General features: G+C 39.3%; 2 protein-coding genes across 2 annotated transcripts; both read right to left on the reverse strand.

Moving 5' to 3' along the window:
* Positions 1 to 1,812: 1,812 nt before the first annotated feature.
* Positions 1,813 to 3,575, reverse strand: LOC103709681 (transcription factor MYB2-like). The gene is made up of 3 exons (XM_008795140.4): positions 3,270 to 3,575; positions 2,792 to 2,921; positions 1,813 to 2,706 (listed from the first exon to the last, which is right to left on the reverse strand). Exons 1-3 carry the CDS (start codon positions 3,451 to 3,453, stop codon positions 2,145 to 2,147), a joined length of 876 nt encoding a protein of 291 aa, XP_008793362.1. The 5' UTR covers positions 3,454 to 3,575; the 3' UTR covers positions 1,813 to 2,144.
* A 12,826-nt stretch (positions 3,576 to 16,401) lies between these two features.
* On the reverse strand, positions 16,402 to 23,743 carry LOC103696337 (Golgi apparatus membrane protein-like protein ECHIDNA). Its single transcript, XM_039132907.1, has 6 exons — positions 23,601 to 23,743; positions 23,160 to 23,216; positions 22,863 to 23,066; positions 22,686 to 22,745; positions 18,482 to 18,608; positions 16,402 to 16,701 (listed from the first exon to the last, which is right to left on the reverse strand). The coding sequence occupies exons 1-6, from the start codon at positions 23,613 to 23,615 to the stop codon at positions 16,613 to 16,615; spliced, it is 552 nt and encodes a 183-aa protein (XP_038988835.1). The 5' UTR covers positions 23,616 to 23,743; the 3' UTR covers positions 16,402 to 16,612.
* Between the last annotated feature and the right edge of the window lie 1,960 nt (positions 23,744 to 25,703).

Consider the following 25,703-nt stretch of genomic DNA (forward strand, 5'->3'; position numbering starts at 1 on the left):
TTGAGATGACAGCAACGATCAATATTACATCCAATCGGGCCCTGGTTTTATTCGTCACAATCCATCGTTCCAAGTAAACAAGCATGAGGCGATTCAAAGAAAGTACTACCAATTGGACGACTAAAGATCGTGGAATGCGTGTGGAATCAAAAAGTTGGATGCATCTGGGGGTGGTGGCTGCGACCGAACGCGCACGGGGGGCCATCCGGTCCCTGCTGACCGGAACACCGGGGGGAGGGAGAGGACGGAGACCGAGATTTCAGAGTAGTCCGGTCGTGGGGCGCACCGCTTTGACTGGCACGTGGCGGAAAGCCGAGTCCTCCGGACCATCCGGATCGTGCTCGCCAGCTCATGACGCGACAAACGCTGACGTGGCCCCAGGACTTCTCGGCGGCTCGGAATGCACGTGTCGGTATCAGAAACCCTTCTCGAGCCGGGACCACCGCGGGAGAAAGGCGGTTTTCCGCCGCTGGATGTAGGTGCCGTGACGGTAAGCTCACCGCGGTTGCTATCCCGCGTGGCTACGCTCGTGCCGCTGTCTCTTTTTATTTTCTCTGATTATTTTAGTCTATCTAGATACGTGTGGGAAATTCTAGCCTTTTATTTTTCCCGTGTGTTGTTGGCTTGAAAGAGGGCCAATCTAATCATTGGTTGTACAGTTATTTCGTTGGGTGTGGGTGTGGGTGTGGGTCTGGGTGGGGGTGGGGGTCATACATACAAACATATACATACATACATAAAAAGTTTAGTTTCTTGTCATTTATATAGGAGCAGTCTTATCATGTGAAAGCCCAGGTTGGTCAAAATTCTGGGTTATTTTTCGTAAGTATCATTCATTAGAACGCCAAATTTCCATACCTGATGTAATTTATTGACAAGATGGTTTTGACCAACACAATGACCTATAGTATTGATATCTTAATGACAAATTAAGTTTGGAGAGGCCTACATTCTGATTCTTTAAGTTAGTTACATCAATGAAACTAGAAAATATTCTTTCACCAACAACTAATAGGCGAGTTTCATAATTTATTTTCTTTCCAAGTGAGAGGTCACGGATATAAATTTGAGTGACGGTGGATAACCATCATATTCTTAAAAAAAATAAAAAAAAATCTTTCAAAATATCCTCTAATATGTGTAATTACTTTATAGTCAGAGAATTTGAATTTATACTAGTAGAGTTAGAGAGAGAATTTTTTTTTTTTGAGTAAAGATTGTTTTATTCTCAGAAGTCATATATTTGAAAAAATTAAAAATATATTTCTGAGTTTTTTTTCCTTCACCTAAGAAAGTCTATTTGTTTTATAATTGATTTCTAATTATCCGATAATTTTTTATAGTATATATAGATAAACTTGATGGATGCTTAATCTGACGTCCTTCCCTTCCAAGTGGCAACATAAATATATTGGAAGGCACCCACTGACTAGATGGAAGGTCTCCACGTGAACTAGATGGAGACCTCCACTGAGTGATGGAAGGTCTCCGCATGAGACTTAACACTTTCCACAATTAATTAGCTCCCATTTCTTATAAGATCTAGCGATTTACTATTATAATGTAATCTCATGTTGCTGTTTATCTGTGTGGCAAATCTAGGTCCAATTTTGCTTCAAAATCCATGTATTTGTCTATATTTGTTGTTGCATGTATATTATTAGCAAGTTAATAGTAGTATGATATAATTATATAAAGGGATGCATGATGGTGATTCCTTTTATCAGGGGAGGGAAAGGAAAATATTCAAAGGTGCCCATCATATTACCATCATCCTTGTTCTGTTAATGAAATCAAGTAGACAAATAACAATTGGAGAGTGGTGACAATTAATGCACAAGCGGATTTATTACAAATTAGGAACAACAGTTTACAGTGACATCTTGATGAAAAAAAATGAGATTAGAACTACAGATCATCTATTATCCTTTAAAAAATAGAAGAAACGCAGAAGAGAGATATTGGAAGACTTAAAAAATTCCAACTATTCTTCAGAAAAGAGATTGGAAGACTTCAAAAATTCCCCACTAATTTCCTCTTCCTTCTTTTCTTTCTCCTTTTTGTTTTTCCACAACTCCAATCTGTGCTTGTATATATCTTCGTCTAGTCTTACAAGCCATGCTTTTCCCTTCTTTTCCTCAGTTTTAGAACTGCTGCTGAAACCAAATATCCTCCACGCTCCACAGATTCTCCCCCCATGCGCCCTGCTCGAAGTCCGGTAACCCGAGGTTGCTGTTACCGCCCGGGCTGGGCAGCAACTCCGGCCACCACCCACCGATCTGAACATCATGAGTCCCGTCGCCGTTCTTGTTTTCACCTCCCTGCATGCCGCCGTAGCACTCGGCGAAGCAGTCGGCGATCGGAGGTGACGAGAAGTGCATACCGGCCGAGTCCGACGATGACCCGGCGGCGCTGGAGGTCTCTGGGCTTGGCTTCACCTGCCCGGCCTCGAAGCCCGGCTCTGCCGGGTGGTCGCCGGCCATCGGGACGCTACCATTCTGGTAGATGGCTGCCGGTGAGCTGCCGGAGGCTGCCCGGATTCTTTCAATGAGGCGAGGCATCCATAGGTATCGCATGACGTCTTTGAACTGCTTGCTGTTAACGTCGCATTGGAGCTGCTTTGCATGTTTTTGCACCCTGGTCCTCCAGTAGTTCTTTATTTCATTGTCGGTCCTCCCTGGCAAGTGCTGCGCAATCTTGGACCACCTATTGCACGATACAGAACAACCCGGTAAGGACTAGAATGTAAGGATAATTCCACGGTCGAGGGGTTTTTGGTAAGATTCCTTACCGGTTTCCCCATCGAGAGTGGAGCTCGAGGATTAGGAGCTGCTCCTCGGGGGTGATGTTTCCGCGCCGGACATCCGGGCGGAGATAGTTGAGCCATCGGAGCCGGCAGCTCTTGCCTGTTCTTTTCAGTCCTGTTCGATAGAATTAATAGGAGAGGGAGAAGAGTAAAAGGTGTTAGAGATGAAGAAACATTAGAAAACAACAAAACTGGGGAAATTAAACATAGATACTGGAGTTCTTAGTAGTCTCAATATTATGCTTTGAACTTAGATAGCCATACTGTGCTCTGAGATATTACACGACACCTTGTAAAATTTAATATTAGTAGTGTTTATGGGGCTCTTTCCTCCTACTAGTTTAAGCTTGAAAAAGCCGAGGGAGTAAAAGGATCATCCAATATATTTCCTTTCTCCTTAGTATGTTATTTAAAAAACCTGCTTAGAAAACTCCATCAATAGGGAATGAATTAAATCCGTCACCTGCGCAACGAGCGAGAGAATTCCATCGGCCCTCGCCATGGGCGGCGATATAATTCATCAGTATGAGGTCTTCCTCCACGGTCCAAGGCCCTCTTCTTAAATCCATGTCCTCTTCACTTGGTGGGGTGGCAGAGCTCCAAGTCCTTCCATGGACCTCCGCTCCTACTCCCCTCCCCATCTGCATAGCTTCTTCTCTGTCTTCTAGTTGTGTCAAGATAGACAACTATGGAGAAAGTTAGATGAGAACGAGTTTTGGTAGATAGAGAGAGAGATGGGAGATGGATTGGGATGGGATTGGACTGATGCGATGAAAAGGGTGGGGAGAGGGAGGGGGTGGGCTTTTATAGAGAGTTTTAGGAAAAGAGACGTGTGATGGTGCACGCCGCAATGGGATTATGGCTTAGTTTAAGCTCTCTAAAGCCCAAAGTGGTGGGGTTTAAAATTTTAATTAAATCAAGCAGCGTGACGAGCCCTTTGAAGTTTTGACTATTCCACCCCCCCCCCTTCCCCTGTCTTCCCCTGTCCTGTTCTCTTCTCTGTGGTGGTTTTGTCTCCTACTTGGACTTCCCTTGCCTTCAAAGTGGGTAGAAGTGTAGACTCGGTTTGGTTTTCTCTTCTGTAGCCATTTTCGTGGCCGCAGCGGACGCCGGAGGCCCCCGAGCTTGAAATGGTTGGTTTGCACGGCTGGAGTTGGAAAAATTGGATACAGTGCAATGTTAGGATATGTAGTGATCGGCTTGCATTCTTTTGGGATTTTAATGAGGGGATATTCTTCGTGTGACACAAATTTATTCTACTTGTTTTCCGTCTTTGAATCATTTAACAGGTATATTAATATACGGTGTACGTCAAGATTTTTCTACTGTGTAGGTGCAAGTTGTTTGATGAGACAAGATAATCCTTCTATATGTTTGTATTGGAGACTTGATTACAGGATAAGATGTTAGAGTATCAACGTGTTTAACTGGGTTTAAATCTAATTTTGGCTAAACTTTTTTCTGACTGGATTAAGGACATTGGTTTCGAGACTTCTTTCTTTGTTTGAGTCTCCCATTTTGGGTGATGGGACTCTCTTTGCTCACTTCTCTTGGTGGGCGAAGTTGGCCGAAGATGCCAGTTTCCAATATTTTTCAGGCTTTTCAGACTCTCTTTGGTTTGGTTGGAGATCCCGTATTGGATCTAAACTCCTACCTTTTTTGGCAGCAGCAAATGCTGGTTGGCATTCCTTCTGCCTCGCATGCACAACCACTATGTTTGCTTGGTTTTCACGTGATGGTTTCCCATATTGACTTTCTCTTGGCACTAGCAGAGATTGGTCGACTCTTCTTCTAGTACCAAATGATGATAGGTTGTACAGGTATTTGATCTTATTTCATTCTGTCTGAAGACCGGCGTAAAGCTTGGGGAAGGGAGGAAGAGTCCAAATCTTTTTCTCGACTGAGAAAATAAATGAGTTTGGTCGATTTGTGTAAACTCATAATTTGTACTTAGAGAGCTCCTAATTTTGACTTTCTTTCTTCCTAAAGCCACCAAAAAGAGCAGTTTTTGATCCACAAGTAGTAACGTAAACTATGGTATTAGGGGGGGAAGTAAAATTGGAATCATAACCTCATCCAAAAAGAATAGTTAGAAAGTACTTTTTTGAATTTTTTACTCCTGTATATGGAACTAAACACACGCCCGCACCGATCCTCACACTTTCATTCCGGTTGTTTGTTTGAGAAGAGTCCTATTTCTAATCCGATTTCAGAGAAAAATGGGAATGTCCTAATCTCTAAAATATAACCTGAACTTTTTTCTGGCATTCAAATTCTATTTCAATTTCAATTCTAGCGGCAAAGCAAATGCGTTGAGGAACATGGCTGTTCCAATTTCGATTCTAGCGGCGAACCAAATACACTATAAATTCTTCAAACAAATGGCAAAGGAGATCATAGCCACTTGGGTGCACCAATAGTCTATCTTAGCTTATGCATGGTAAGTGCAGTTATTTATTTAAAAATTTTGAAACCTAAATACCTTTGAAGTACGAGCCCATAATACAAAAATAATATATAATACTAGGGGATACGTTGGAAGCATGCCTTTCATGCAGATTGCCTGTGAATCATGAAGAACTCAAAAGGATGTCTTTCAAGTGCTTATGCACGCACGTATGCCTGTAAGAGAGAGAGAGAGAGAGAGAGAGAGAGAGAGAGAGAGAGATGAAACAATGGGTATTCTAAAGATATACTTATATATCAATTTAGGCAATTTCTCTCAAAATTCTGCTTTCCGCTGGTGTCAGCTGAAACAAGATTTTTAACATATAAAATTGTTTGGGATAAGTGGAGATGGCACTGTCAAGTTGTGACCATCCTGACGCGATGAATGCTACCGGTACGATACATCATCCGTCACAAATGATGAGATCACTGTGGACATATTAAAGCTTGAAAAAAAAAAGCCTTTAATGGGCAAGGAATTCTTAAAAGTAAATTCCTTAGTATGGCTAAAGAAACTTGATTAAAGTGGACTGCAGTTAATGCTACTTAAGCAACTCACTTCAGGCAACTAGGAGTTCATCGCATGTATTGTTGATTGCTAGTTGAAACTCATAGACTAATTAACATAGCCGCTTATGTCCTCATTTCAGCCAATCAAGTAGAAACAATCTTGTTCTCGCCTCAAGCTTGCTGAGATGAATGAAGCGTCTTCAAATCACTTCTCATCTCTAATAAATACTCAACGACTACATTTTTTAGGGCAATGCTTAGACATCTCATTCTATGCCCATCATATTTATTTCATTAAACTAACTGCATCTAGAGCATTACCAAGGAACATCGTCAGCAAAAACGCGGCAGTACTGCTTCGAGATGCCTAATTCTGATTAAATTAGAGGCAATGTTCCCCGAGACGCATTCATTGAATTCGACAATATTATAATAAACTTGAGTTCACATGTAAACAATTTTTCATAATTAGGTTAACAACATGATTTTAATAATCCATATTGTGACATTCTTGGATGCCCCCCCCCCCCCCTCTCTCTCTCTCTCTCTCTCTCTCTCTCTCTCTCTCTCTCTCTCTCTCTCTCTATTCTTTTCTGAAAAGAAAATATTTTAGTGGTGGCGGAATATGATGAAGCTGGCCCTGAAGTCTTCTCTCCGTGTGACCATGTCTCTCCAAACTCCTGTCAGCTGAGTCATGAGGGAGAAAAAGTAGTGAGAGCTGCGGAAAGGAAAATTCTGCAAACAAGCAAGCTAAGGTCTCTTCCCTCTGGGGTCAAATAAAGAGGGCCCAACGCCACGCTTCAAAACCAATGTACTTCCAAAAAGGAACCAAAGGAGACGCTAATTAGTTCTTGTGGGGTTGGCACCAAGAAGAAGTCGGCTACTAGAAAAATATGGGATTGATGAGTTGATGTGTGCGCGAGAGAGCTTTCTCTCTGCTTTGGCTTGGAGCTTGATGGCCTCGTACACTTTGCCATTAGTTTAATTAAAAGTGGGGGACATGAGATTAGAGAAGAAAAAAAAGGAGGACGCACGGATGGATGCGTGTCTAAATAAGCATGATAGGGGACTTTTTCTTTTCTTTTTTCTCTCGCTCGTACCAAAAGATTCAAAGATGGAATGGGTAGTGGCATCCAAAAGAACACCGAGAGTAAATTTGTCAGGATAATTTAGTACATTAGAGATCAAATCAGGGAGCTGTTCAGGTTGAAAGAGTTAATTCTTTGTATGATTTTATTGACATGATTGATGGCACTCTTCGCCGGAACTCTTAGAAAAATTACTTTATTATGGGTCCGGTTGAGCTAATTACCAAAAGGAACTCTTGAGTAAATTTTTTAAGATAATTTAGTACATTATATATCAAATCATGTAGCTGATCAGGTTACATTAGCTTATGTCATTCTATTGACATGATTGATGGCACTCGCGTTGTTATTCTTAGAAAAATAACTTTATTATGGGTCCAATTAAATTAAGTTTTATATAGATATAATCAATTATTTGAAAAAAAAATCATTCAAGAATATAAAAAATAGCAAGTCTTGTGGCAACTAAAATATGTTTGTTAAATTTATATGAACACTTAGAAGTACTAACTTGATTCAGATCATCAGCATCCAATTCTCAGGGTGGCTTCACTTGATTATCTGAAGAGAAAGAGAAAAAAAACTAAACAGAAAGGAAAGGAATTGGCCACACTATGGACATATTAGCTAGCTTTAGTTAATGACTCAAAAAATATCAACATGTTTATTAATATCCTCCTAGCAAGGTATAATCTCTGCATCTTCGTATGAAAAAAATATCCGGCGTAAACCAAGAATGATGACATAATTCATGTTCACTTATGGGCAAGCATTAGGCTAAAAATTCACTAGTTTTATGAGAGCTACATAATTATAAGAGAGAGAATATTGCATTATGCTTATCAATATGTATGCCAAAGGCCTCCTCTTTCTTTATTCCCTTGAATATTAGTGCATGAGGATATGCATGTCTGATTGAAAAGTTATCTCACATTGGAACAAAGCCAACTTTCTGGACCCTAAGCTACGTGATGCTCATTTCAAATATGGGCGGACTGCTATATTTTCATGCGACCGAGCATATTCTGCGCATAATTATTAAGTATTCAAGTGAATTCTCCCTCATTGCAACCGTGGATTAAAAACTGAATATGTTGTCCTTAAAGGGCATAAACAAAGGTTCCATCTTTTTTCTTCTCTCTTTCTTTCTTTGGCTGCACATAAAAAAAAGGTAGGTATCCACACATTATCATTTCATGATATACAAAAAGCGATAAATCTCAAAGCAGGCCCTCCTTATTCTTAGGACTTGTCAGGATTGCAGAAAGAAGAGAGAAAGTATAATCAACAGAAAAATAAAGAAATACCTTGTATTTGGTTGAAGTTTTTAAATGAAAGAGATGGAAAAGTAGTTTTCTTATGGAAATAAAATTTCCACATATTTCATGAGAAAGAAAAACTCATATGAGGTATGAAAAAATATAATTCTCACTTGCTGAAAATTAGAGAATTTTTCTTTTCTAAAAATGCTCTTAAGCTTTTAGATAGAATGAGATAAAGATTTTTTTTAACAGTTTGCTAAGTTTGAAAAGCTTCGGAGAGTGAGGAGGAGCAAAGCGATGAAGAGGCTTACAAATATAACAAGTATTTTACAAAACTTTTTCAGAAAATAAATACTCAACCAAATATAAGCCGCTCTGAAATGTGTTAGTTTTTCATAGTTAACCAAACATACAAAAACTACTTTTCTAGAATTTTACAAAAAATATTTTGTTGAAAAGGAACATTATTGTGATGCCGACTCATAATTACTTCTTAAACACCAAATCAAGCACCCACTTAGCAGTGCTTTGCTACATTACTTTACTTGATTCTCTAGCTACTATCGATCGACAATTTGATTATAATACTCCAGGTGGTGCAGGGAAGAACACAATCACTTTCACTCTAGAAGAAGCAGTTGGAGGCATGCGACACAAATCAGCTGCGTGGAGGACAACTCTTAAGGAGGCATAAGTTGCTAAAGGCTATGCTATTCTATTGTTAATGGCTAATAACGTTATGATTAAAAGCATATGAAGCGTAGGTATTCCGTCCAATGCGAGGACAGTGGGCCATAGAAGAGTGGTTTCTTCCTTGAGCCAAAAAAAAAAAAAAAAAAGGCTATATGTGGGATGGTGAGATGCACGTGTTCACTCAATAGAGGATGTAGAGAGCCGTGCGTGACCGCACAACAAGTGAAGGCTTATATTTTATAATATCTATTAGTCTGATAAAGGGAAGAGAGGAAGCGCCATGAATGATTGAGGAACTCAGAAATCTCATTCAAGAATTTCGCCCAATGTGATAGGTTTCATGTGTGGTGCTAATGAATGGAAGAGCAATTGGAAACTATTTGGAGATAAAAGGGGGCTAGAAACTTAGTCCCATATCGGTTAAATAGCGGAAAAGATTGTGTCTTATAAGAAGGGGCACAACTTCTTTCCTTCGGAAGCGCCTTTTTAAATAACAAAGTCGTGAGAGGTATATGGCGCCGCAAAGAGCCTAACAGGAACCATCCCCTCTCTATGATTAATTGTTTTGAGTGGAATATATATATATTTGAGTTGTACGTACCAATACTATTTATAGTACTTCTCCTTATCTAAAATTTCTCGGACCTTGCCTATTAATTTGTCCTTCTCGATTTATGTTATCATTCAATTGCATAATATACATAGCTATCGTCTGCATTCAATTTTTGACTATTAATATTTTTTATAAAAGTATATAAGTAAAAATTTACTCGGTAGGATAAGATATCTTTACTATTGCTTGAAGTTAATTATCAACACATTTCGGAGAAATTACTCTAAATCCTATTGTACCAATACATTTAAACACTTTTACATGCATTCTATTAAAATTTATTATTTTACTCTTAGACTACTTTGGTCTAATTTGCTCTTAATACTATAAAAAAAAAAAAGAAAAGAAATCTTATAAGCTTACACGTTTTACAGAATCTAATCTAAAAGATTTCCATTTTACCAATATTTTGAAACACTTTTTCTCTTCTTGATCGGTTTACCTAGTTTTCACCTCTTAATACGGCAAGAAGAAGAATGCTTTAGTGCTCGACCAATCGTGTTACATGACGGATAAAGTCCTTTCAATCATTCTTCATTAGAATTTATGCGCATCGACAGTTCGTTAGTCCAAATCAAGTTATTAAAGAAATAAGCGATCGTAGATTTGCCACGCCAGTAACTATCATTATACCCTTATTTTAATCTATAATAAATCGATCGAATAATGACCCTCCTTTCCATTCTTTTCTAATGGGACAAAGGTTTAGTTGGTTATGGTAGAAAAGTGTGTTAAAAGCGAATAAAATGCAACACCAAATTAATAATTAAAACCAAGTGTTCAGCTCCATCCAAGTCTAAACATTCTAGAAAAAGCATCCCCCCTCCCTCCCCCCTCTCCTGTACTCTGTAGAGGGAACTGGTGGTTGTAAAGACAAACCAAGCTTCTTTTTTTTTTTTTTTTAGTGAAATAGAGGACAAACAAAGTCCTATACTTAGCCAAAGGTAACTAATTCTGTATTGGACGAAATTACCACGAGTGAAGGGGCGCCGGTGTGAAAGCGAAGCACGCGGGGTGGTGGGTAATTCCGCCAAACACCAAGCTGCGGGCAGCCTGAAAGAATATATCCTATGCGAGGTTTGTACTTGGTGTCGAGCGGGTGTACCTCAAAGGAGACTCATCCATGGTGATTGATTGGATCCGAGGGGTGGATAGGTTTGGTGATGGTCATCCCCTTATCCGGAAGACTCACAGGATGGCTCAGATGTTGGGCGGCTTTCAGGCAGCACACGTGTTTAGGAAGACGAACAGGGTAGCACCGAAATTTTCTTTGGACGTCTGCTTCAGATATCCCTTTCCTCTGTATTTCTTACTTTTTCGTGATTTGGCAGGATTTATACACGTTAGAACTATATGATATGAGTAGCCGTTTCTACACACACAAAAAAAAAAGAAAAACACTGAGCCCCTCGTTTTCTTGGGGGGCGATGGTAACCTATTTGGCTTGCTCCACTTTTAGGTTGTGGGTTATTCCGAGCTGAAGCGTCTTTGACCCGATCTCCTGTTCGGATGATGCTAGCTGTTTATTTCTTCGTTTCCTTCTGTCTTTTGACCTCCAAACGCTAATAGTAACGTGGCATGGATTCATTGGATTAATACCTATGCATCTACTCTTGCAAATTCCACTAGTTAGACTAACACTGAGTCCCACTTTTGACCACAATGCATCCTTATTCAAACCTATAGGAGTTTTCTTTGGTTATATCCGGGCTTGGATTCAAACTTACATGTTTTAGTAACCAATTTGGAAGACTTTGGGATTGAAAGATTTCGAAGTAAAGGGATGTTACCACCCCAAAAAAAAAAAAAGTCAATAGATGTTGAAGTCACCATGTTTAAGTTCAAAAATGTGACTAACATTCCATAGAGTCTATGACATCCATAACTGTTCAATGTGCAAGTGATAACTTCGGTGCTACGACAGCAATAACTATGATATTACAGTTATGCAACTATGATTTTTCTCTAATCTCACCATATTCCCTTTTCATTGCACCCTCTTACTAATCACAATTTGTCCTTAGCTAGATTGGAATGTGATAGCAAATGCTCATTGACATAATAAAAGATTTTTAAGAGCTAATGCTACAATTTTAACCAAAATTTATTCTAAAGCAAGTCTAATTTGACTATTTGAGGAATTTCTTGCCTGAGTACAAACTTTAATTACATACGGACGAGCTATGGTGTTTTATTAAGCCATCCTAGGTCTATAGGGAACGAAGTTAGAAGTTGGAATCTTTCATTTGTTTGTGTAATCTAACTGTAAGACGATTCGTATATTTGGAATTCTTTATACTTCTAGAAATAGCTATTCGCATGGCATTAATCATGCAAGTGGGTCTTATTATCTATTCTGTTACCCATGGTTGATTGGTGGGGCTCATCTTTATGGGCATTGCTCACTAAAACTTCAACTTAGATTGAAAGGGAATTTATACTCATAGAAGAAAAGGCCAACAGGTGCATTTGCAGGACATATGCTTACTTGTAGAAAGAAAATGATATCCACTACTTATTTATGTTAGTTATTATCTCTAATATAATGTGAACTTTGTTACCATAAATGTATTATTGATGATGCTCTAGATTTTCATGCTTAGTCCCGATCAGATGTCCTGTGGGGCGGGATTGCGGTGCATCCTGTTTATAAATTTTGAAATATTGATTACTTATATATATATATATATATATATATATATATATATATATGAAATACCTTATGGTCTCAAATTATGGTATTCCTATTGGGATGTGAATTACAAAAAGGACTATTTTTGTTGTGGTGCCCATTTGTTAGCTAAATCTAGCCGGCACATCTCTATGGAGTGATGAACTGGTTCACCTGAACTACCAAATTAGTGGACCACCAAGAGCAGGTGCAAGATTTCTCTCCCACGCTGACCAATGAAAGCTTCCCTTCTGAAGTGGCCAAAATCGGACGGTGAGTCGACACGATTTCTGTGTGCAAGCTGCACAGGGAGAGCACGCAACTTAAGATACGACTATTCCGTGTACGGCCGCCAAAATGAGGTCCACCATCACCGCCCACGGGATTTATAGGTTAGAATTGTCCGTAGAGCAAATTTAGAACACCATCCTCTTAGAGGATGATTCGGAGCCCGAGCAGTGATAAAAGAGTTCACCCCTTGTTCCGTGATACTTAGTTAATGATGAGGAAGGATATTACATTTCAGGCTATGCATGTATATCGTAAGGCTAACGGGACGACAGACTGGGTGGCGGCATATGTAGCAAGTCACTCAGGAAGCAACCTATGAGTTGGAGAGAATGACATGCCTGGTGCATTTCAGGACCTTTTGTTTGCCGATTCTATTGAGTGTATCCGTGCTCGTGATGTATGATATGCTTGTTTCAACCAAAAAAAAAAAAAAAACAAATTAAGAATATAAAGTGTAAGATTATTTTCCTTTCAAAAAACAAATTAGGATTTTCAGACCGTTTTTTAATTTCATAGTAGCCTTTCCGTAAACTTTATATCCTCAGTGAACAACCTCTTAACTTTAGGTCTTTAATGTAGACTTTCTTAAGTGAAATCTTAGGAGAAAAAGCATGCCTGAGTGTTTAGAGGATATATCTACCATTGCCGGTCTCTAGTTTTCAATTTATTAATCTTCGTTAACGAGGCGGTGGCATTTAATTAGATTGGGTTCTCCAATCAGCGCCAAAATTTGGCAATGGACCAAGCTTAATTATGTTAAAGATGGTTTGATATTTTTATTTCACATAATTGTAGATAAAATCTTATCTATGGAGTAGTGCTATGCTTAATCCTAGATTGATGCAAATTAATTTTTGGAGATGTTCCACTAAGTGATCGACTAACTACGTATAGAAATAAATTTTATAGAGATTATTATGTAAATATTTTTGACAATAATAAGCCGATCTATAAATCCGCAAAGTAAATTAAGGGTAGGTTCCATTAGAAGAAGGAAAGAATTTTTTATTTTTTTTGAATTGATTATAGGAAAAAAAAAAGAAGAATTGAGGAGCCGACTCAACCGTTAGGCGACAGAACTCAGAAGTGCCTAAGGCCTCAGCCTAAAAACTCTTAGCTATAAATGCATTGAGGCCTCAAAAGACTCTTAGCTGTAAATGCATTGAGGCTTCTAAATCTAAAAATTCTTAGCTATAAATACAGCATTGAGAGCCCTAAGTCTAAAAACTCTTAGCTATAAATGTATTGAGGCTCCAAAAAATCTTAGCTATAAATATATTGAGATCCCCAAATAATTTTTAAATATATTTATTATCATTATTAGTGAGTTCGACTTAGGTCCTCAAATTTATTAGGCCGCTTTGAGAGGAGAGATATAGAAAATCCTAATAAAAAGTAACGCAGCCTCGGCCTGCCAAGTTGCCAAATTAAAATTGTGCAGATGACACCCAAGTGTGTCCTCGTGTTAGCTGCTGTCCTTGTTTGCTCCTGCACAGAAGCCAAACGTGGCTCTTTTGGTCTCCGGTTCACCATTCTCCAACCCTACAAGTATAGGGCATTCATACTGCTTTAGCGAAATGAGGGGGTTATGTACCAAAAAGAACAAGATGAGGGGTTTTTTAAAGGGAGAATGCTGTGGCACCACTCGGCAGGGGTTATCATAAGCTTAGTAGTTTAATTATATGATTGTACCATGATAAACAAGGTGTTCCCCCGTGTCCCTCTCCTTCCTCCCATTCCATCGCTCTTCAGCCAGTGTCAATGGAGAAGGAAAGCAAAAATAGAGATATAGAGGAAGGGCAACCATCCCTCTCACTCCCCACTACCCCCATTTTTATCCAACCCAACACTCAACCTCACTCAATAACATGCATGTCCTAGTCAGCTGCAACCGCCATAAGTGAGAATTTTGTTCTGGCCCCCTACATGCAGCCATGTGTTCGCTCGAGGCGCCGCCATGTGGCACCGAGAGCAGGTCAGGTGGTCAAGTCTAGGAAAGGAGTCCTATGAGAGTGACCCCCAACTAATTGAGTAAGTTCATTGGCATTGGATGATTTGTCTGGACCTAGTAGATTTGCTCCTTGTGGCTTTGGGTCTCCTGAGCTAATTTCTAGTCTTTTGTGAGTGTGCCAAAGTCCAAGAGGTGGATGGATAAGAAAAATATTGCGTGGTTCCACATGGATGATCTCTTTGCAATCTTTCGTCTTCTTAGCCGCCACCGCCCCTGCCATCGTTGGTCGTTCGCCGGTTCTATACATGTATTCCCCTTTTTCTCGATAACAAGAGGGCACGATTCAGATTCGCGTTATTCAGCAATTGATGAGGGGGATGATGAGATGATGATCTATGCTGCAAATCTAACCTTAGTGGAGATGAAAAAGCTAAGATGGCGATGTATCGGATGGAATTCAAAAAGGATGCTAAGTTGAAATGAGGACAGGAAGCTTGAGAGGTTCGAGTTCTTAGATTGTCTAGATGCAGTGGCATCTGTCATGATTTAGGTATACCTTTTCAATGGGACCTTCCTTTGGAATCATCTAATTAATTTTGGGCATACTCAACCTCCGGTGACGCCATGACATGTCGTGCCACAGTACCTACCATGTATCATTTTTATCTTCCCTGGTATCCATTTTACAGTCAATTCCTCGTGTCAATTGCTAGTGCCAGTATCAATACTAAGGTCATGCATCCCGTAATTGATTAAACAACAAAGTTCGTATCTTATATGTCCATGCTCGCTCAAACTGATCCATGATGGCTTCAACGCAGTTCGAAGGTCATCATGAAGTGCAATTGTGAGCTAATGTTTTGGGACCCTCAAGGTGATGAAGAGTCAAAACAGGTGTTGCCAACTGTGGCTTATCCATGGAGATGTAGGGATTTGGCCTGCGTCAACTTGCACCATTGCAAAGATCATCTCCAAGTGACATTGGTAGGATTTTGTTTCAATACCATCCATGTCTGAACTGAACTCACTTTCTAAACTGGTTTACTTACAGAAGACGTGTCAATAGCGAATTCGAGGAAAGGCATTCCAATTCGATTAAGGTAGGTAGAAAGCTGAGCTAAAAAGGAAAAAAAAAGGGGAAAAAAAGGGACTCGTGGATCATGTTATTAAACGTCAATGAGGTATGAGGGTGCCAAGTGAAGGCTAATGATAGAGTTCCATGTTTTAAGTAAAAGAAGTGAACAATCATCCAGAGACAGCACAAAAGGATAGTGGTGTAAGCTCACCACTATATTTGCAGTGAACAATATTTGCACGCTTCATATCTTTTGAGATCTGTTCATATCTTTGTATACCATTGGATTGGATTGACAAAGTTGGTATGAGAAATGGACCATAGGGAGAGCATGGTTCCATCATGAAAACGATATTTGCTGCTCTTTTTTGTTGTATGACTGGGGAAAATAGTTGGATAGAGTTGAGACTTCAAAGGGCTGAAATTAAGCACCACAAACTTATGCAGATTTAAATTTAGGCGTGGCAGTCCCATGAGCTATTGTTTTGGTCAGAAAAATCAGATAAATTTACAAGAGTAAATCTAAACACCAAATTTAAGTGAACAATGATTTCATCTTCTTCTACCCCCTAATCACAGCCCTTTCGAGTGAAGGACATGGCCGTCGCTAGTAAATGACATGACATTCATGATTGAAACCAAATCCAGAACCTTAAGAAATCGAATTAGTATACTAATTTAACCTAATCTTACTACATCTAAAATGGTCATTATGTAAAGATTATGGGATGTTGGCGAGGCTGCTCGTGATTAAAAGCCCTTCATTTGCATTACTTTTTTATTTTTTAATTGTTGATATCATCATTTTCAACCTTCTTCTAACAATTCTCGAAAACTAGATGTGCAAATTCTCCTGCTCAATGCACTTGCCATATGCTCCCATCTGTACTTATAGTTAATCTTTAATTAGTGAAAAAATGCAAGCAGATTGCTTGCACAAATATGTCTCGAATCCAACTCATGTCCAAAGTTAGACCCATAAATCAAGCATGGGTTATGAACCAAAGATCTAACCATTAGTTGGCTTGTCATGGATCTTGCAAAATCGCACCATTAGTTGTCCTCTACATTCATATTGCATGCACTAAGCTAATATCCCACAGAGATCGAACACATCATGAATCAAAATACATGGTAACCAAAATACAAGAATTTTCTCAATATGATGATCTTATACCGTGCCCTCTATTACTCCTATGTGATCTCACACAACGCTGAAAGCTGATTGTATTGTCGAACTAAAATGTGATGCAATTGTCTGAGAAGCAAATTGTTGGATCTGTTTCTTGGCATCTGCAGCCGACAAGGAAAATTAAATATATCAGTCCTACAGAAGGTACTTGCTGCATAGAAACAAATGGTGCAATTCCCAACCAGAAAGAACTAGTGAAAAAATTCAGGACAACTGAGCACACTATTATATACAATTGCAAATTATAACTATACATCATTAAGAAAACAAAAAAAAGCACTAACAAATTGGAATAAATTAGAAAACTCGAATTCCAGAAAGCATATGTGCTGGATCTTCGAATCACTGCAAATTATATTGGACAAAAATCACATGGAGGCAGATTTTTGGAAAAGCACAACTGGAAGATCAGACACAGTTTCAGTTCTGGATAGTAACTTTTCTCTAGGACATTTTCCATCGTGTCTTACCAAGATAAGTAAATTTTTTTAAGTTTTGTAATTTCTTATTCTTTATCTATAATATTATAGATTATTGATCATAAACAAGAAGGCATTACACCAACAAAAATTCAATGCATCATCTAGGAAGTATTGTTAGCATTCCTTCCACTTGCAGCAGCCCAACTTGAACAGTTGCTCGACTATAGTCTAACTGTCGAACTATGACACTGGATTGCTCTACCGAATTCAGATCTGGTCATCACTGTATCCAACGATAGCAACCTTTTCTCATCCAGTAACAACATTAAGGAAAAGCCCACCAGATTCTTTTGTTTCTAGCCAGGACTGCATGTACCCTTTTGGTCAAGAAAAAGGAAAAAGAAGAAAAGAAATGGAACACACATGCCCACGGCATGGGCATCCCTGTAGACGTATAGAATTGATTCTAACTTGGTTAACCTATGTGATGGTGCGTACCCATCTTTTCACTTACTTCTAACCTGATATTGACACCTTGACCATTTGATATACCTCATAATACTTTGAAATCAGAAAAAACCTCCATTCAACATTGCAATGGTCGCCCAAGATCAAATTCAGACAAACTATTCATGACAGGCCTAGGGATTGGTCGGTCTGCAGTGGACCAAGACTTTGACCAAACCCATTAACATAGGAAGTTCAAATTTAACCACTGCATGTACCTGAACCATCTAAAATAAAATCAGACCCTACTGAAAGCTTACCACCGGTGAAATAACAAAAAATCATCAATAAAAAGTTCTTCATTTTCACATGTCACCATAACAGAATTATCATCCAATGTCCAAAACTAAATACTTCTTGAGAATAGACATTACTAGGAAGAAAATCATGGTGGGGTACAAGAGATCCATATTTCCGAAAATGCATTGGATTAATGGATGTTGGTCTGAAGAAGGACATCTAGAAGGTTGCATTCATTTGAACCCAAACACACCTAACCATGTTAAACATCTTAGAACCATCCAGACCTTAGATACAAATGTTGAAGAATGACTGTTATTCATATACTCCCCAACGATTGGAAGGACTGAGCTCCTTTATGCTAGGAGACGAATGTCTAAGTCTTTGCCTTGTCCATAGGGTCATACACTACCATCAACAAATGTAGCTATAATCAGATATTTAGCTAATAGAGTAACAATCTAACATCATTCTAATTACAGCTTAGAACTAATAGCACAATGCACTTTGCTCAGCTCCTAAATCTCTGGGTAATGTTAAATGCTGACTATACAGCATAGGCAAAGTTATGCCAGACTAACCCAGTCCCTCCCCCACCCCACCACCCTAAAAAAAGGAAAAAAAATGATGCACAGGCTAGCAGAGAAGTTTGGATCATCAAATGTAAAAAAAGTTCAAAAGAGTCAGAGATAGCATTAGATTGAACAACAACCTTTACGGCATTTTGTGAAGCCAACAATGTTTGCAATGCTGAGGCTCAAACAAACTCCAATAACGAGTAGATAATCTGCTTGAAACCTTATAAGTGAGAATATCCCAAGGAAAATCCATGCAACAGCCTGCATCAATAAGAAGCACCCTCTCTCAGAACCAATCATAAAATGTCCTGATAAAGTTAAGTTACCCGTAATGAATATATACTACATGCATCTTTTTCATTGCCATGGCAGTGTTGTTGGAAAATGATGAATTTGTGATGGGTGACAGTGAAGGTAAGAAAGAAAAATGAAAAAAAGTGGGGAAATGCATGCTTTAGATTGATACAAGAGATTACAGAAAAATAACAATAGGATATCTTGCACAATAAGTAAAAGAATTAGCCACACAACATTATGTCGACAACTACCAAATCAGCCAAACCTTCTAGCTTTTCACTTCAGTCATAAACCTTAAAAAATGAAAATGGAAATAAGGGAAATAAGAGATCTAGGATGAGGCATCCAACATGAACATGCTGTATGGTCCACTTTTCTGATCGATATTGTTGTTCTTTCTCTTAAGCATGAAGCATATGATCTTCTTAGTCGTCGTAAGCCCACCTCCCTAGTACCACTGTCCTAGGCGCCCAGAGTTAAGCTTTGAAAGTTTGTCCAAAGACCGTCCATCAGGGGCCAAAATCCAAAGACAACCCATTTACATATGAATTAGACATAGCCAACCCATACCTCACCCAATTATGAAAAGTCCTCATTTAAATCCTATTATTTTAGGCTGGTTTGAGCAGCCTGGCAGGTCTGGGTCAGAAATTACTAAACTAAATAATAGCAAGTAGAGTCTCATAGGTTCATTGAAACATCTAATGTGTACAACAAAACAACCAATGTTCGTAGGCAATTTAGGATACGTATGTCAAAGTAGTGCTTCCTAAGCAATCAAAAAAAGAAGAAGAAAATGCGAGAATTATATCTTTGCTCCTTGCATGTTTAATTCTAATATGCAATGCTTTATTAGACTAGATAATGCAGCATGTTACACCAGCACTCACCATCGATCTTTTGGTTAAAGGGCAGATCTTCTTCCTTTAAGTGATAAAAGATGCATGCTGTGGTTGCTTGAGCGATTGATGGTTGTAATAAGAAATATCCAGAAGGGGAATGGAAAAAAGAATCATGTAAAAAGCATCCCTTTTGCCTCAGGATAACAACAAAATCCAACAGAACAGTACATGTCGGTTGCATGGTTAGAAACTGATGAAAGGATTTCGATGATATGGAAGATGGGTCAACAAATCCTACTAATGGCTTGAGTTTGGATTGTCTTTTGGTGATAAAGAGTGGTGTTTGTGCACACCATTTAGACTAAAAGGTCCATATGATATCAGACTTGTGTAAAGTGAGGTGCATAAGCACTTCAATAGGTCCACAATAGATCTACAGCAGTATTAGATGGATGAATAGCAGATATAGGCTCTTTTTTCCTTTTTAAGCTTGAGGATATTATAAAAGAGTATCTTGATATGGCAAATATGGACTTAACATTCATAATTTCATATAGTATATATAACAAGATGCAAGCAGACAAGGACGAGATTTGATTGCATTGCAGATGATAAATTTTGTACTGACAGAGAGTATGATGTGCCATTTTGGTGTTTGACACTGGATAAATTATTAAACGCTATAGCTTTTAGCCTTCCTCTCATATAAGTTTTTCTAAATAAAATTTCTATAACCTCACATGCACGAAATCAAGATTCGCTATCTCGGTACCAGATCCCGTACCGGTGCCACACTAGCACAGTTTTGGTACGATACATAATTTTTTTAGCGTGCCGAGTATCCGAACGCCACCCATATCGGATACTAGTATGGAACCGGCACGGTACGACGCTCCCCGTACCGCCCAGTACAGCATACCTTGCACGAAATCATGTATGCAGGTATGCATCAATTAGCAGACATCTACATTAATACATCTGTGTTTTGCGTGTCTAATCACACATGCAAGTATGTCTTGAACAATGAATAGAGACACGTGCACGCATGCGCGCGCGCATATAATTCTCTAAATAAATTTCTATAATCTCGCGTGCAGAAAATCATGTATGCAAGTATGCATCAATTAGCAGACATGCACATTAATACATCTGTGTGTGTGCGCGCGCATGTACGTGTCTTTATTCATTGTTCAAGACATACAACATGCATGCATGCATGCATACAAACATACATACATACATACACACACACATACATACACACACACACATACACACCACATACATACATATATACATACACACACACACACACACACACACACACACACACACACACACACACACACACACACACACATATATATATAGTTGGACTGCACACTTTATGTTAACACCTTGAAAAAGAGTTAACAATTTAAAATCAATCATAAATGATAAATGTGTGTAAATAAGTACTTACATATATATATAAGATATATATGTACTAGTAAAAAATGCAGGTGCAAATGCACGTAAAACAAAAACCTAAAAAAAGGCAAAATAAAAGAATTCTAGGGCTTATCCAAAAATAGAAAATTGTTGCACTTCTTTTCATTATAAAACAACAATAAAAAGTATTATTGAATTTTTCATCACATGTCATACAAATTGTTTTCTTAGGTTGTCTTCTAACAAGATCAGCTATGATGATGATGCCAACACAGATCTCCACAGCAGCTTACTACATCAACAGACTTTAAGAGATCCAAAGTTGATACTTGGATAGTGAATATTATGTTCCCTTGTCTTCTAACAAGATCAGCTATTTAGAATGCAATTTAGGCCCATTTGAAATGAAAACATGTTTGTACTTGAGGCTAGGTCTATCTATACATGGTGGACTCTAAGATTTGGAAGGATATCTATTAGACTAGACACAGACATGCGCACACACACAAACACCCCAAGTAAGGCTTCTTATACAAACATTAGGGTTAATGAGAAGCCTTAAGACCAAAGGTCCACAAGTGACACCAAATGTTGTAATATGTACTACTGCACTATAACATTATGTACATATTTATTTTATGTAAAGAGTTTTTTTTTCCCATTTTGGTCGGTGGGTTGTTGTTAGTTGAACTCCTATTTGAATTTTATTGAGCAAGGTTCAGACATTTTCTATTAGTAATTTTTCGCTCGAAAAGGGTCTATTTAGGTTCTACTAACTCAGATTCAATTTTATGAGATTTGCCAGACTGTTAAATCTCAATTCTGGGCTTCTACCCACAGTAGATCTTACTGGTTGTGTCCAAGTTGGACCACATACATCAATCCATGGCTGAGTCCATGGTCGTTTACTCTCTAGCCCCCAAGGGTTAGGGCATCCTTTTAGTGTCCAATCTTTTGCCAAGGAATCGATCAGAACAAAATTCTTTGGCATACAGTGCGTTGCAGCCAACAAATCTTATCAACAGACAGCACCAATCTGAACCAATCACTGTTTTTTTGGTGAAAGAGGAGGGGATAAAGCCCTGTTAAAAGCATTCAAAAAGGGTACAAGCAGCATGTCCCTGTTTAACTGAATTGGTAGAGTTGAAGCTTAGTTGAGTTGAGTGGTTGGGATCCATCAAGAATTGCACTCAAGCCTTGAATTGGAGAATGTGAAGAGTCATGAAGATAAACCAGGAGACTATTTCCATGGCCAGTGGAATTTTAAACATATCTCGTATGATTGTCTAGATGGCCAGGATTGATTTGATAACTAAGAGCTCTTATCGCGTCTTGACAGAAATTATTGGTGCATTCATATAAAGCATATACATGCATATATGTACATGGATATACATAATCTACATACACACACACACACACTAATACACACACACACACATAAATACACATATATATACATAAATAATGTGCATGTGTACATATACATCTATATACATGTTCAACATATCCATGCCTAATTCTAATAATGCTGGTAACAAACATTCTTATACTGCATTTCAATTGCCAAATTTCCAAGTTCTTATGAATCCACTTAATAACTTGTGAGAAGTGACAATTCCCGTATGGGAATATGACAACTAGTAACTCCATAAAAGTAATGCTTATGCATCAGGGTAACCATTGTTCTTTCTAACTACATATGTAAACCATTTGAAATAATAAACACAAGATTTATTATGAATCAATATTCCTCAAAATAACTTACCGTGAGATAAAGCGTCCACCAAAAGAGCCACGAATCCTTCTTATTCATGCGAGCAAGAGACTGAACAAATAGGAAAGATAAAAGCATGAGACGCGTGGAACTTTAAGTCAACACAGAAGAAAATATACCTATCAAACAACTTCTAATCCAAACTTGTGCCAATATAAAATTATGAACCTCTTGATCCAAGCATTCGAACTTCCACACACTCTCTCCTTGCTCATTTATCTCATTCCACCATCTCAGCCCAACCAATATCCGTCCACTGACATTCTTGACAACCCAAAAATCAAGAGCAGCAAGAAGAACAGTAACGACGAAAATGATCACAAAACTATCAATGAAAAGAGCTGAGAGTATATAGAACGCCAATGCTGCAGCCTATCAACATCAAAAGACGCCAAATTAGAAACTGACTTTAAAAAAAAAAAACACCAATATAAACAGATAGGAGATCCTGGCGAAACAACAAACCTTGAAGAGAACATGGAAAAAACACGTCTTTGGATTGGCATAGTTTTCCCCTGGAGGCTGCAACAAAAATCGCACACAGCTCATACAAAAAAAAAAAAAAAATGCTAACCAAGAATCGCTTGGTTCACATTAAAAAACTCAAGAATCTAATTCTACCACTGAAAGATTACACAATGAATGAGATATTTGGATCCTGATCATTCTATGATACTAGATCCAGGAATCAAGAACCAGAATTCCGCCCATATCTCGGAGAAAAAGTTTCTGATAATCGAATCAAAATTCCAGATCCGGTTAAATCACGTCGACAAAACCCTAGCAGAGCTAATCGATTCGAGATGGTGGGCATAAATTGGTTGTGCCCAACTTCTGGAGATCTAATCGGTGCATGGAATCCATTAACTGGAGAGGAGTAACTGAAGAGATTGGTAGAGGGATAACCTGGACTCGATCCATCTGGAGACGAGAGGACTTCGGAGTTGCTCACCGAGATCTCTTGGAGTTCGTCGCCAATCTCATAACGGAAGAGAAGGTGCTCACAAACAGCTCTCTGTGCTCCGTCCCTGCGCGACTTCTAATTTATCCCGTCTGGAACACGCCGGACCGGCGGTCCAAGGAGCCTAAAAAATAAAAATGCCCCGAATTGTCCGAAAATGACTAAATTGCCCTGATACTATCCGGTTCGACCCGAGCCGGTTTTCAGAATATTTTTAACCTGATTTACATTTGGTGATTTCCTGAAGGATTTTGCGTTGTATGAGTAATTTGCACTCGATTTTCATCTCCCATTTTATTAAAGAATTTATTCATCGTTTAAATGACTCGATAAGTACGTTCATTAGTTGTCAATTTGATTTCGGAGTTAACTATTGAATTAAAATTTTTCATGATAGTAGTAGAGATGAACATTCTCAACCTCTAAGAGAAGATAAAGGTGAGAAAAGAAGAAAGAAGAAATGACACGTTAGTTCATGATGTAGGATTTTTATAAAATATTATCATTTTCATATTCCCATTTTTTTTTTATAAACGCTGGTGCTGCTTCCATTCTATTTTCTTCCCTCCTGACTCATTTGCTATTACCGATTAGTAATGCTAGGAGTTCTTGCATGAACAACAGTTCTCTTACTGTGTATCATAAAGGATTGGTGCAAATTGGAAAACTTCAATGCCAAATAAAGGGGTTTAGTTGATTACCAAATTACCAAATCAGCATCCATGGAAAACACATACACGAATACCCCCAATAAAAAACAAAATATCATGGAGCTCCCGAGACAGCTCCTCATCCCTTATCCACACGGTGTTGCCGGCATGGTTGGCCATGTAGGCGGCCACTCAGTCTGTAGCCCCATTAGCTTCTCTGAACACATACTTAACCTGGAAAATGCTCCTCCTCATCATTATGCAGATGTCACGAAGCAAAGGGTGGTCACCGGCAGTGACCCTCGGACCCTCCTGGATCCAACTGATGACGGTGGCCGAGTCGCCCTCTAAAATGACTGAACTGGCTGATAGGACCCGCTGAGCATGTCGAAGACTTGCCCAGGCCGCCCTCAGCTCCGCACCAAAAATCGTGCAATCGAATAACTGACAGCCTTCCGCAGCCATAACCATGGAGTTCGGATTTTTGATGACGAAACCCGCTCCACCCTTCATACCTTCATTCAGTACCGACCCATTAAAATTGACTTTGAGGAAGCTAGAGGGTGGGGGCTCCCAGGTGAAAAACACCGTGCAGGATGCTGCCGAGGCAGAGTGAGAACCCCAGATGTTTCGAGCTGTTAAAGGCCCGTCTAAGAAAGACGCATGACTAATCTCTGCCGCCTGCGCCTGGGCACTCTCCGCCACAAGCCTTGGCGACATTCTATGCTCACCGAAAGTACGAGCATTTCTTGCCAGCCAGATCTAGTATGCTGTGCAAGTTGCTCTAACCACCTCTTGGCATGCCAGAGAGTTGGCCAACCACCGGTAGATCGTCCCTAAGAACTAGTCCCCCTAGGACCAACCCTCTTGCAGCAACCCTACTAAATGTACCATGTCTCCTTTGCCCATGTGCACTGAAATAGTGCATGGTCCACCGTCTCCGCGACCTCACACACCCTGCACACTGAGAGAATCCTCAATCTTTTCAACAAACTTTTCATGTGTATAATAGATACTCCAAAGTATTTTCCTGTTCACCTACTGGCATGGGAGGTCATTTGTCAACCAACCAGCCGGGGGGCTGGGAGTCCACTCTCTACTTGAGCGCAGGGAGGCATTGGCAACTAGGTTTCTACTGGAGTCGGGGAGCCTCTAGGCCTCTGTACTGAGGGCGAAGTATGGGGATCCCACTACCTCAGCTGCTTTTCGAGCTGAACGAGGGGCTCATTCATTTGGAGAGAGATATGTGCACATGCCTCGAGGGTGCTTCCGACGATCAGATGGAAGATTAGGGATGGTCGGACCATTAGTATATTGGAGGACAACTGGCTATCGGTGAGCACACTGCAGGACTAGCCCACATTGATTGACCATGGGTGGTTGGAGGGTCGCACGGTT

Source organism: Phoenix dactylifera, chromosome 13, assembly GCF_009389715.1.
Source record: "Phoenix dactylifera cultivar Barhee BC4 chromosome 13, palm_55x_up_171113_PBpolish2nd_filt_p, whole genome shotgun sequence".
Lineage (NCBI taxonomy): Eukaryota > Viridiplantae > Streptophyta > Magnoliopsida > Arecales > Arecaceae > Phoenix > Phoenix dactylifera.

Bases quoted from the DNA above. Each gene is read 5' to 3' on its own strand.
- LOC103709681 (XM_008795140.4), bottom strand. From the start codon at position 3,453: ATGCAGATGGGGAGGGGAGTAGGAGCGGAGGTCCATGGAAGGACTTGG. The intron at 2,922-3,269 runs GTGACGGATTTA...TCTATCGAACAG, and splicing joins TTCTCTCGCTCGTTGCGCAG to GACTGAAAAGAACAGGCAAG. The intron at 2,707-2,791 runs GTAAGGAATCTT...ATCGTGCAATAG, and splicing joins CACTCTCGATGGGGAAACCG to GTGGTCCAAGATTGCGCAGC.
- LOC103696337 (XM_039132907.1), bottom strand. The intron at 23,067-23,159 runs GTTTGTTGTTTC...TGATGTTGATAG, and splicing joins TTTTCCATGTTCTCTTCAAG to GCTGCAGCATTGGCGTTCTA. The intron at 22,746-22,862 runs GTTCATAATTTT...CTATTTGTTCAG, and splicing joins TCGAATGCTTGGATCAAGAG to TCTCTTGCTCGCATGAATAA.